General features: G+C 43.3%; 1 protein-coding gene across 1 annotated transcript in view; it reads right to left on the reverse strand.

Annotated features, from left to right (window-relative positions):
- Positions 1-14,097, reverse strand: part of Tph2 (tryptophan hydroxylase 2) — a 102,469-nt gene that overhangs the window by 61,312 nt on the left and 27,060 nt on the right. The window contains exons 6-7 of the mRNA XM_052753384.1: positions 5,206-5,402; positions 825-960 (exon numbers count right to left, since the gene is read on the reverse strand). Coding sequence (XP_052609344.1) covers positions 825-960; positions 5,206-5,402 — 333 coding nt within the window. The remainder of the gene's footprint in view (positions 1-824; positions 961-5,205; positions 5,403-14,097) is intronic.

A 14,097-nucleotide genomic window follows, 5' to 3' on the forward strand; every position in this document is an offset into this window, starting at 1 on the left:
CAGAGACAGACCCACAGCCAAACAATTAGGCAGAACTCAGGGAACCCTCAGAAGAGGGGGAGGAAGAATTGTACGTGCCATAGGGATCAAAGACACCACAAGAAAATGGCCCACAGAATCAATTAACCAGGGCTTATAGGAACTCACAGAGACTGAACCAACAATCAGAGAGCCTGTATGGGTCTGAGCTAGGTCCTCTGCATATATGTTGTGGGTGTACAGCTTCGTGTTTTTGTGGGACCCCCTAACAGTGGGAGTGGAGGCTGTCTCTGACTCTTTTGTCTGCTTTTGGGACCCTTTGCCTAGTACTGGGTTCCCTTGTCCAGCCTTAATATGAGGAAAGGTGCCTAGTCTTATTGCAACTTGATATGCCATGTTTGGTTGATACCCCTGGGAGGCCTGCCTGTTTCTGAAGGGAAATCGAAGAGTGGAGAGCGGGGCAGAGGGAAGGTTAGGAGGACTGCAATCAGGATGTAATATGTAAAGGAAGGAAGGCAGGAAGGAAGGAAGGAAGGAAGGAAGGAAGGAAGGAAGGAAGGAAGGAAAAGAGAGAAAAGAAAGAAAAAAGAAAGGAAGGAAGAGAGGGAAGGAGGGAGAGACTGGCCCAAGCAGAACATTAAATATTGCAATAAAGTGAAAGAGATGACCCAAGCTAGAGTATCAGAGGCCCGAGGTACCAGCTGAAGAGCATCTCCAGCCTGCTCTCCCTTCTCCAGAGAAGTGCCGGGGTTCTCACCACTAAATATGAAATCAAGCCAAGTGAGCATTGACCATCTTACCCTGCTGTGACCTTCGCGTAGCTTAGTTCTGAATACAGTACTCACGGTTCTGGGGTGTAGAGGGGGTCAGAGCCATGCCGCACGTACTGAGTACAGTGGAATACTCTATAGGCCAGGCCAGCCAGGAAGTCTCTTGGGCTCAGGTAGCCAGCCACTGGTCTCACCGTGAAGCCAGACCGCTCTAAAGAGACAAGAGGAAGAACCGACTAAATTCGAACCTCGGGACCTGAGTGCCTACCCATGGGTTGTTAGTACGAAGGTGTTTGGGTGTTTTGTTTTTTGTATTTTCTTAATGATCTTTTAAGAACTAGAAGCTCCTTTACCATTTCTGCCACTTGCTGTGCGTGCTTTCACCCTTTGGGGCTGTAAGGATGTTTCAGAAACAAAGTCACACAGGTTTTAAAACTCCTGACGAATGAATGACATCTCCTATTAACGGGCATCGTGTTTGTGGACTCTGGTGACTAAAATACTACGCTTATGCCCGCGAATGACGGTTTCCAGGGGAACAAGACGCTCGTTAAAAAGGAAGGGTAAAGGTATTTTTAGGGACTTAAATTCAGAAGCCAAATTAGGATAAAAAAAACTCAAATATGTAGGAGGAGATTAAAGTCTAGCGTGGCGCTTACTACACACTCTCAGTTTCTTCCCTTGGGGATCCACTCTGCATGCCCGTATTGGGTAACACACAGCCCAGGCTCTCCCTCCACCAGCGTCTTGGAATCATTTCCTTTGTGGCTTTTTGCGTAAGTCCCTCCTACCATCATGCTGTATTGTTGCTCTCTGTGCTATTCCACAAAGAGTCACTGTGATTTGAAGTGGTACCAGAGCACCACATACTATATTGCTTTATGGTAGAGAACGAAAATAAGAATACAATAAAATCTGAAGCTACCACTAGCTAAAATAAACCTACAGCTCACCAATGGTCCCAGTTTTATTTTCAAGAAGGTGTTTTATCGAAATATGGTGTTTTAAAGTGGTTATTTTATATTGACTGTCCTCTTCTTGGGAGTACAGTTGTTTTTGAGTTAAAACATACATATTTAAAATGTCAAACATGTTTTTATAAACATACACATAGTCAAATGATTGCAACAGTCAGCCTAATATACTTCTCTCTGCATAGGTCCATGTGTATGGTAAGGGCACCATAAAAATCTACTCTCAGCAAATTGCCATTATATAACAGCATGCCCAGCCATAGTCTTTATGTTAGTTAGGTCTCTAGATTTACTCATTGTACGTAATGGCAACTTTGTATCCTTTGACTAACATCTCTGGTTTCTCTCACTCCCCCACCTCGGTAACCACTGATCTATTGCCTGGTTCTGTATAGCTCATGGATTTAGATTCCACGCTCAACGGGACCATCTGCTCTTTGTCTTTCTGGCTTTGGCTTCTCTCTCTTAGCGATGTATCCAGGAGGGCTTTCCCCGGATGCGAGCATTGTACAGGCCCCCATTCTGAGAACTTCAACTTATTAGAGAGGGTAGCTCAGGATGGTTGGAAACAGCAATAAAAGGCAAAGTCAACTAACTAAGTTTATAAAACAAGTCCATCCTGGGATTCTGGTATCAACATAGAAATAACACTGTTTCCAAGCCTCCCTAGAGCCATAATTCTAGCAGCATTATGTTAATGTCAAGAATTTCCAACTTGGATTGTTCCCCTGAGTATCAAAAGGATAAGTGCATTTTCTTCTTTTCCTATATTACATCAGTATGGCAGCATATCCCACTTGTGGCATGAGTTGATACACCAAGGAACATTTTTATTTTAATAGTTTTGTACTTTATTCCATGTAAGTTAGAAAAATACAAAATTTTGCCATTGAGAACTTTGTATATATTACTGGCTTAGAAGTTTCTGCTTTATATAAACGAGGGTTTTTTTTTTTAATGAGTCAATTAAAAGAAACTCGACCCCACGCACTTGAACTTGCCTTGTTTCTGCTGAGTGCCAGTGAGTGATTCAAATGGAACTCTACACTGACTTGCATGAAAATAGCAACTTGGGAGAAAGATACGGCAAAAGCTGTGGGATAGTATTCTAATGACTAAGGCTGAGAAACAAGATAGCAAAATGTGAATCCTATGTGTGAGAAATGGATCCCATTATAAACATACAGATTGCATGCATGCATCTCTGTGGGAAGCAGAAATGTGATCTGCAGGGTTGCCAGGAGAACAGAGTCTAGCTAAGCTGTAGCAGAACTCACAATGTAACGAGGTGCTAATTAAGGGAGGCTGATCAGTGGCTTTCTGTCTCTCCTCAGGAACAAATGCAGTGGAGTGGACAGTGTTCACACATTCGGGCTCCTCCTCCATGATCAGGGCTAGCTGTGGCTTTCAGAGGCCCAGCTATAGAGCTATCAAGGCTGAGCAGTTTAGACTCCTCCAAATTCAGCTCCCGGTCTATGCCTGTGTGTCCTGGTGTTCAGTAGGTAGGGAGATATTAGCAAGCTTGGAGGACATGGGGCTCAGACACCTCCCTCTCAGTCAATAGTCTATAAAGCAAGAACTGGAAGCACAGGAGTCTAATTTCTTATCAAAGGAATGTGATTTGAGTCATCTCTCTGTTCCTGGGAGGAGATATAAAGACCCTAAAACACCCCAGACAGTCATTAATAGATAACTGTCCAACCTGGCTCCAGGAGGCCACAACCTTGTCAGATCTCTCTCTAGCAGGAGGCATTCTTTTACAGAACAAAGACACACACCATTGTCCCCTCCTGTAAGAGTCTATCCAAACAAGCCTGTCAATCACCTAGACAGGACAAAGTCCCACAGGAAAAGCTATTTGTTCTAAAGAATTTGGAAATAATCTGAAACCTACCTACAACATAGATTGGAACAATGGCTTCTTTGGCCATTATCTACTCTCACCCCTTGAGGGTGTACTTTGCTTTACTGTATAATAAATTCTGTTTGCTACACAATTCGCTATGTGTCTCATTATGTGAATTCTTTTGATGGATATCACATTCACCCAAGCAAAGGGGGAGTCTAGATTGAGATCCTGATGATGTTAGAATAGTTTTTGTACTCTTTAATGTACACATTAAAATGACTACATAAGTGCCCACATAATTCCCTTGGTTTTTTTTCTTCATCTTAGACCACAAAACTGAAAATATTTATCAATCTAGCCCTACCCTTAATGACTTTATTAATCCCAGTTGTTTCTATTTTTTTAAGTAGAGGGAGCCTCTGATTGCTTCTAAACCAATATGTGAGGGGAAAAGTAATATTTTAGGTCATGTTTCAGAGAGGGATGTTTGGGTGGAAGTAATGGGCAGAGTGGTGAATAGAAAAATGCTTAGGAATAGAGGTGGCAAAATGGTGGGGACTTTAATGTGGGTAATAGAAGTGGAATGAAAGACAAGCCCAAGCATTTGGAGTGTCACAACGCCAGAAGTGGCAGTCTGGCAGATTCCCGGTAGAAACAACAACAAAAAGCTACATAACAGCCCGCCAAAGATGCCCACACCTTAATCACCCGAGTCTGCAAATGTTGTCTAACTTGGAAAAATAAACTTTAGAGATGTGATCTAATACTGCTTCTTGAGATGAGGATGTTACCATCCAGGTGGGGATTTAAAATCATAAAGGTCTGTGTAAAAGGGAAGCAGAAGCCAGGCAGTAGTAGTGCGCACACCTTTAATCCCTGCACTCAGGAGGCAGAGGCTGGTGGATCTCTGTGAGTTCAAGGCCAGCTTGGTCTACAGAGCGAGTTCTACAACAGCCAGAGCTATTACACAGAGAAACCCTGCCTCAAAAAACAACATAGAGCCGGGAAGTGGCGGTGCACACCTTTAATCCCAGCACTCGGGAGGCAGAGGCAGGCGGATCTCTGTGAGTTCGAGGCCAGCCTGGACTACAGAGTGAGTTCCAGGAAAGGCGCAGAGCTACACAGAGAAACCCTGTCTCAAAAAGCCAAAAAAAAAAAAAGAAGAAGAAAGAAAGAAAAAGAAATGGCATGGTAACAATGGAGGTAAAAGGCTGGAGTGGTATAAAGCAGCAGTCATGGGCCAAGTAGTTCAGGTGGACTCCGACAACTGGAAAGGGCAAGGAAACAGAAGCCCCCCAAAGGAATATCACCCCTCCAACTCCTTGATCATAAACGTAGGACCTCCAGTAATAAGTAATAGTTTGTACTCAGAAGATGCTCAAAGCTGGTATTTTTTGCAGGTATCCTTTGGGGCTTACCATTTACAACAAGCCTCAAAGAAAGACCGTAGCAAGCCCACAGCTGCATAGATAGCCAAACCCATTTCTCCAGCCAAGAGTCCCCTGTGGAATCAGTGCTCCTGTTTTTAAGTCTCTACTTTTCCCTCTTAGAAAAGGGGCTATGGGTGTGCCGTTGTGTCCCTGAAAAACGAACGGGGATGGAGGGTAGGGAAGGGCAGCCTGCACAGTCTTACCTTTCAGAAACGTGGAGACATCTTCTAGTTGAGGGACGTTGTCTTCTCTATAGCCGCAGTACTTGGTCAGCAGGGGGAAGTTCTTCAGGTACTCTCGGCAAGCGTGGGTGGGGTAGAGTTTGGAGAGCTCCCGGAACACAGTGCCCCAAGTTTTAGTTTCTTCTTCTGTGTACTCCACCCTGGGGATGGGCTGGCCGCTAGGCAAGCAGGAAGAGAGACCAGTGAACCTAGCTTTACACGCTTAGGTCAAAGAGTCTGACGTTAATGCAAGCCAAGTTTCTCGCTCTCGCTCGCTCGCTCTCGTTCGCTCTCTCTCACGCGCGCATGCACGCGTGCACACACACACACGTGCACACCGAACAACTAAGTGTTCAAAAGGATTCCACTAAGTGCTGAAATAAATGCCAGACTCCACTTCCATGTGCATATTTGGATCCTTGTACGAGTTTTGAATTGTTACAGCTTCACGTCTCCTCCTAGAAACTTCATGAGCCGTGTGGTCTTCGTGTATGTGTGTCTGTCTTTGGGGTGCTATGTGGATGTATGTATATTCATGTGTGAAGTGGTATGCACATACATGCAGAGTATAGAAGAGGACCTTCAGTATCCTACTCTAGCGTGCTTCACCTTCTTCCCTTGAGGCAGGATCTCTCACCGTACCTGGAACTCAGTATTTCGGCTAGCCCGGCTGATCGCCCATCCCCAGCAATCTTCCTCTCTCCCCGCATCATGCCAAGTACTGAGGTTACAAGCTTGCAGTCACACCCAGCTTTTCACACAGGGGCTGGAGATCCAAACCCACATCCTCACATTTGCCCAGCAAGTGCTCTGTCCCACTGAGCCATCTCCCCAGCTCCAAGATGTATGTTCTTAAGCTGAGATGGGTTCATAAGTAATACTTCCCTCTTGGAAGGGGGTGGTTTGGGTGCAAAACTCCTAGGAGGGGCTTTTCTGCAACCACAAGACAACAATAATAAATGGATGTGCGCTGTTGAAAATAAAATTGCTTCCTGAGCTTTCTTTGTTCTTTGCCCAGACTCACCCCAATTTCCAAGTGTAATTTTGTGATTATTTGTTCAGTGCCCAAAATGTCTGGCAAATACTAAAAGTCTATGCTGAATTTAAAAGAGTTTTCATAAACTACAAAAAAAGAAACACTTATCGCAGGCCATACTGAAAGGCGGACAGTGAGGCCCTCTTAGCTCAAAATGGGTGTTAACGAACTTCTCCCTAAGAAAGGGCCAGAAAGTAAATAATGTCAGCTTTTAGGTCATGTGATTTCTGTCACAATTCTGCTACAGTACCTCAAAAACAGCCATAGACAAAATGGATAAAGAAGATCTGGCTGTATCCTAATAAGCGCCTCTTTATGGGCCCGGAAGCAGCAGGGTGCTGGTGACTGGGTTTGAGTAACAGAGCATCTTCTATCAGAGCAGTCATGGAAAGCTCCCTGGAGGAGGCATAGATTGAGCTGACACATGAAGACCATGTAGTACCCAGAGTCCCCTGGTAAAATGGTAACAAGAAGTGCTGATTTAACAGTCAATAGCAGCCACAAGCTAAGAACATGGATCCCAATGTCAACCGAGACCTGTAAGAGAATGGGGCCATTGCTGTGTACTTTTGCAAGCTATTGAGTAAGAGACTTAAATGTGAATGTAGCATCTGACTATGATATCTCTTCTGAATCCAGGTCTGTCCATAATCCCAGTACTTGGAAAGCTGAGGCAGGGAAAAGTTCAAGGATAGCCTAGGTGCATAGCAACTTCCAGGCTAGCCTGGGTTGCATATGTATTTTGAATTAAGTTTGAGAAAATCTACTGTGATGTGCTGAACAGCATACCCCCAAATACCTACCTTGTCCCTTAAACAGCAATAGTGTTCCTACAGTTAGCAAACACACACACACACACACACACACACACACACACACACACACACACACACCCCTAGCAGTTCAAATGCAATCTGCTACTGCAGGTGGTCACCACAGGTGCCAACCCTCAGACAAGACAGCCCCCACTACTCAGGTCACTGCAGCAGCAGGGCACTGTCAAGGAGCTGGAACATTCTGGAGAATCCCTGAGGTCGTAACAAAGAATAGGATAAGAAGAACAGGCTTCCAAACAGATCTCCTCACTGGCTCCCAAACCCAGCCCTCTCCATATATTTTATGTTCCTATCAAAATACATTCTGTTTAACATTCAAGTCCAAATGTAGTTCCTACTGACCCCAAATTGTTCATTTTTTAATTAAAAATGCATGAGAAATGGGGGAATAACACATATCAAAGAAAGGACTGGAAATTAACATTTACTTTCTCTAAGTACCAAGAGTAGGGTTTATGCAGACCAAATTAGAATAAGATTGGCCTTATTTAAATTTGGCTGTTGATAACAAAAAAAAAAAAATACAACCTGGCAAATATTTGCTGGGGAGATCAAGAGTGCTAAGTCTTAATACCCGTGGTGCATTTAGAATGAAAGCTTGATATGGAAAAATTAGAAAAGATGCAAGAAATAAATGTATAAGTGGGCTGCCTCTGGATCCAGAAATTCATCTAAATCAATCTGAGCAGGGAAGGCCAATAAACCTAATAAGAGCTGTGCATGATCAGAAGGGAGAAAAGCGATGAGGTCGAAACAATAAATGGAATATTGAAAAGCCATTTGAGGAGAATCGTTCGGTCAAACTCTTCCTTTCTGTATCCATCTGCAGATACACAGCACTTCAAAGGCAAGCCGAAAATGTAGCCAACAGGGTACAAAAGAAGGATAAGTCTGAATTAGGGCAGGACGAGAGAATTGCACAGGTCTCTGACTTGATGAATTTCCCGCAGCGCAATCTTGGGAATATGGATGGCTGCGGATATTCTCATCTGTTTCTGCATGCCTGCCCCGCCGGGGGAGCTCGTTCACCAGCTCTCTGAAATGATGACTACTTAAAGTACAGCTGGTACCCCGAGCCCAGGTGAGGCACCACTTGTCTTGAGGGGTGACTTCTCACACCACTTGGACCTCTACTCTGGACAACTCTATAAATGGTTTAAAACTTCATCAAAAAGAAAAGGCTAGTTTAATCCATTTCCTATCTATTGAAAAATATCCAAAATATAGGAAACATAAGACGCTCCCATTTTCTATGTAGTACCAACAAGTACATATTAATATCAACTGTTTGTGAGATGACTACACACCACACACTCTTTTAAGGTTAACTATTTGTACATGAACTAATCCATTTGATTCTCGAAGCTCCATAGATAGATACTATTATTATCCATATTTCATACACAAGGAAAGTGAGACTCCCAGAGATTGTCTAAAATCTCAGAGCCAGGCTTTTTATATGGTATAAAATAGTGGTCTTCCTTGATTTGCTTATACCAGTGAGATTAAAAATGCACTCTAGACATTAACTCATGTCACGTACCAAACTAAGGTGTTTAGGTGCATGTGTGTGTGTGAATATATTATCTATATTTATGCCTACAATATTAGCATTTGTGTTCTTATAGATCACAAAAGGCATTTTCACAAATTTAACTTTCTTAATGAGACTAGAGGTAGGACTGGGTTCCTCAACAGAATAAACATGCAGTATGGGCACCGGGAATATAAAGCCACCCATATGGGTTTTTCAAATTTTTTTTTTAAAATTATATCATTATTTAAATGGCATTCGGGTGCTCTGCCTGAATGTATGTCTGTACACCTCATGCACTGAGGAGGCCAGGAGAGGGTGCAGATACCCTGGAGCTGCATTTACAGGCAGTTGTGAGCTGTCAAGTGGGTACTGGGACTCGAACCCGAGTTCTCCAGAAGAACAGACAGTGCTCTTACTCTCTGGCCTATTCTGTGCTCCATGTGGCTTTTAATGCCTCAAAAACTCGACAATCAGAAAAATAAAGACGGGAATGAGAAAAATTCAAATTGTTGCACTTCTTTGCATTTGCTGTGGGCTAGCAGACAGCTCTTGGTTTGGGTTTGTTTAATAATTCCACCTGAGGAAAGCGCCAGAGGAGCGCCGTGACTTTTGGAGGTCTGGGATATAATATATATCCATATATTCTTGTACATCTCTCGGTGGGTACATGTTAGAATGAGGGCTTAACAGACTCAGCTCTCAGCATCCTGAAAAGGTGTTGTGGACTAGCAAAAAAGTGACTTAAACATTCTACGTTGTAGAGAGAACAGCCAGCATTTGAAGTCAAGCATGCCTTACAGGTCCTCTTCACCAACCTCCTCCCCCATCACCATCCTTTTCGCCAGACTACAGACCTCACCTGCCCGTGCTATGGGGAATCAGAGATGGTTAGGATTATAGTCAATGCCTGATTTTTGACGGAAAAGGGGCAGGCTCTTTCCTCTTCCCTCTGTCAGAAAGTTAGGCCATTTCATGTGACCATTTCTAAAGACTGTAGACTCCTGTCGTGTTTTTCTAACTTTCCCAGGTGAACCTTTTCAGAGCAGTAAGCACACACCCACCCAAAAGAGAACTGTCCCTGGGGCATCATTTGGAAGCCTGGGGATATGGTGCCCTCTTGATATGTGTCCTCTGGAATGTAAGGTTAATATGAATTTATAACCTAATGCCCAGCAAAATGCAGAGATTTCTGAGAGAGCCAGTGTGTTGCTCATGGGAGGAAGGTAGGAGAGCTATCCAGTTCCCATTCAGTCCTCTTCAGTTCTCTGCAGCCAGAAGACCCTCCTGGATGCTTTTACCTCTTGTGAAAAGGCACCACAGGGTCCCAAGCAACGGTGTGCCCGATCCAGAGGAAGGATCAGGGATGTGGAGGCTGAAAAGGCCAAGGGAGCAAATCCTGTTTCTGCATGCAAAGCAATGGACAGAGTGGCAGTACCTTCAGAAAACAATGTTAAGACGGTGCAGAGACCAGCACTTCACCCAGAGAATGCCTGGTCAGAGGGGAGCTGGGTGAACCAGGGTGAATACAGCCTAAGACCCACCCTGGGCATTCTAACAATCTTATGAAAAAAAAAAAAATATGTTCGCTTCTCGCCTCCTACCTGACAGACAATAATACCTCTATAGGATCTAGAGTCAAAGGAAAAGAGATATTTCAGAACCGTGGCTCAAAGACGCCTCTAAACCAGTAAAAAAAAATCACGCACATATTTAATCCAAGTAACTGTGGGGGAGAGAGGATGCTCTTTGAATCAAGTTTGAGATTAATCTTTTTTAAATGCACAGGACCAGGTCTTAAATACCCAAATGAGACTTTCCTAATAATTGAAGATGACAGGAAATTAGATGTTGCTAAGGAACTTGCTTCCCTGCAGGTAAATGGGACTCAACACGATACAGTTGAAAGGGATGGGTAGGCAAACAAAAGGATTTTGTGTTGCTATAAATCCCAACAATATGATACTCAACAGGCTAATTCCACATAAATATTTAATTGGATATCTAGGGAGTCGCCTCCATTTTCATAGAATTAGCTGGGATTGTGGAATTTTCAACAACCACCACAATTATTATTCACAGCTTCCTAGTGCTCTGCAGAAAAGCTGGTGTGACTTCTGATGGTTTCTAGTCACTGTAGATTCTACACTCTTGTCACACAATGACAAGCCATGGCGTTTTCAGCATTGAGGGGACAGGACAGGAAAAGAGCCGTTGGCCAGTGCAGAGACTTAGGTTTGACAGTGGGAGGAAGACAAGCCCCGACAGATGACAAACTCCCTCTGGAGACACCAAAAGCTGCAAGAGGGACCTTTCTTGTGTGTTTAAACCCCTAGGTGCGCTGAGGAGACGTTTAGTCAGTAAAATGACTGCTGTGCAAGCATGGAGACCTGAGTCTAAACCTCTAGGACCCAGGTCAAAAACCAAGCACCGTGGACATATCTACCTCAGCCCCGAGGGAGGGGAAGACAGAGCCAGGCATGTCCCTGGAGCTCGTTGACCAGCCAGTCTAGACAATGAGAGGGTCAGTGAGAGAATATGTCTCAAACTAAAGGGAAAAGTGCTGGTGACACCCAACACCAAGCTCTGCCCGCCGCATGCAATGCATTCACACATATGCACACATTCACACGAACACACACAAGTCCACCCATGAAACACACCCTCACGAGCGCACGCGCGCGCGCGCACACACACACACACTCGAAACACAAACAAGCATGTTCACACATGCACACACACACACACACTCACACATACGCACACAAACACACATACATGCATGCATACAGGAAATACCCGCACACACACACTGATTTGCACATGCACACCCCCAAACACACATGCATACACAAAACGCCCACCCACACAAACACGTACACACACATGCACACATATACACATGAAAAAAAAAAATGGGTGTCTGGGAATGAGTACTTGCCTAGCATGCATGAAGCCCCGGACTCAGTCCCTCCCTATCATAGAAAAGACTGGGAGGAAAGGAAGAAAAGAGGAAGAAAAAAGAAAGAAATCCCATTCTTCCCGGAAACCAGGGGATGATCCTGGAAGTCCTACCTGTCTCTGCAGAAAGGTGATTGAAAGGGACACAGACAAACCTAGGTGTGGCAGGTACAGACAATAACTCTATGCAAGTTCTGAGCTTGTTAGAGCAAAGTTGTTCACCAAATACATTTTGACACAGATGTCTAGGGACGCACACCCCACAGAGACTATGACGGAAGGGACTTTCTACAGCCAGATCAATAAACAATAAGGTTTTCATTTCACTTAACTCCTTGTCTGATCTTCTCCAGCCTTACAAAAAGCAATGTATTTTTCTTACACAGTTTTAATTTGGAGCACTGGAAAATATCTGTTTGTGTGCAGTAATACTTCCAGGCCACCTCCTAGAGGCCCTTCTGCTAGAATTTCCAATACAAGATGTCATTTCTCTGCCTGCGCTATCTTCTAGGAGCGCCGGTGTGGAGAAGCGCGATTCAGTCAGTCAATGGTGGAAGGCATGCAGGCTGCAATTGATGGTATTTACACTGAGATGGCAAGACGGGACGAAACACAGCACAAATCGCATTCTTTGAAAACAGTTGGGCTTTCTCAGGAGCAAGGACCAAACAGAGGAGAAGGGAAATGGAGAATTAGTTAAGGAGATGAGTGAATCTGATTTAAAAAAAAAAAAAAAAAAAAAAAACGCAAAGAATTCATTTTTCTAATTTCATTCCATTCCACATTCCTTAGGGCAGGAAGTATCTCACCTAATTCAAGACCTGTTTATCTACCTGGAATAGACTTTGCCTCTTAACTTTTCCTCATCTTCTCTCTTTCCCCATCTTAGCCTGTCTCTGTTGATTGACACTTCTACCTGGGGTTGCAGAAGGGAAACGAGAAGAGATGAAATGGAAAATACATCAACTCTGCAGCTCATTAGCAATTAGTTGTCCTCTAAGGGTTTGGAGGGGCCTGTGGAGAAAGTTTACAGGAACTTCAAGGCTAGCGGTCTCCATCTTTGTTCTCCTTGACTCTTGAGAGGCGTTTGCTCCACAGCCTGATTGCTACCTACTCCCCCGGGAGCCATCTCTAATGCAGCCCCTCCCTTCCTATCCCAGAAAGCACACGACAACATGCAACACTAAGACTATCATTTCCCAATCTTAATAGCCTGCTTCCGACCAAACATAATTTGTAATTTGACATTAATTATGTTCACTTTTAATTGTTATTAAGCATTTATTATGCTTCTCAGAATCGAGGTGATGCCAGTACACAGAAATTTCCGCGGCACATGAAGACCCTTCCTGACAGCAGTGATCGATCATATTGTTTTGTGAAATCAAATCACCTGCATCCAGGCAATGTAGGAAAGTATGGATGTGCAATAAAAGTTTATGCAAGTTAGACTAGAAAAAAATAATGCTGGCAGAAAAAAAAAATACCCCAGGTGGGTCGGATGAAATCCATCAAGGTTTGGCAAAATAGAAAATGTTATTCTCCATACCGATTTCCAAGGATATGTAAGAAATGTCCAGGGTTCTTTTGTTTGGTAAAATTATACTTCAAGAATTCATGAGGTTGGAAAGATGGCTCAGCCATGGAAAGAACTCGTGCTCTTGCAGAGGACCCAGGTCCGAATCCTAGCACCCACATGGTGGCTCACAGCTATCCGCGGTTCCAGTCCAAGGAGATCCAGCACCCTTTTCTGACCTCCGTGGATACTGCATGCATATCCACATATGCAAACAAGGTGTTCACACACATAAATTATGTGAATGTAAGGAAAAACTGGAAGACAGGATATTAAGTGAAAACCACAAGTTCCCTATCATATGTGGAAGTTTAAAAAAAAAAGTCAACCTAGAAGTAGAGAAGATTGGATAAAGAGATAATGGATTTTATCAGGACACACAATGTACATGTTTGGAGAAATCACACTGAACCCAACTAATGTGCACAATACATAATCAATAATTTTAAAATAATCACAGTTTTATATATATATATATATATAATATATATATACTAGTATTCTAAATCTTTCCTTTGTGAGAATTTATGCTTCTTCAATGTAAGAATTTTTATTTGCTTTAATTTTTAATTTTTTTGTTTTTTATAATTTCATAAATGAACACTGTATGCACATTATTTCTATCCCTTCCTCTCCCTCCTCCAACAATATATATTTATAAATGTACACACTGACACTCATACACACACACACACACACTCACACACAACATGATGATTCCATTTAGTGTTTCTCGTGTGTGTGTGTGTGTGTGTGTGTGTATGTGTGTGTGTGTGTGTGTGTGTGTGTGTATGTGTGTGTATAAGGCTGACCACTTGGATTGGTGATTTGTTCATTTTTATACCTCTGACATCTAGAGGGAAATCTGCAATATACTGGTGTTCGATAAACAATATTTGTCAGATGAATAAATCAACCAATCAGCAATAAA

This window comes from Peromyscus californicus, unplaced genomic scaffold (genome assembly GCF_007827085.1).
Source record: "Peromyscus californicus insignis strain IS unplaced genomic scaffold, ASM782708v3 Scaffold_24__1_contigs__length_46423439, whole genome shotgun sequence".
Lineage (NCBI taxonomy): Eukaryota > Metazoa > Chordata > Mammalia > Rodentia > Cricetidae > Peromyscus > Peromyscus californicus.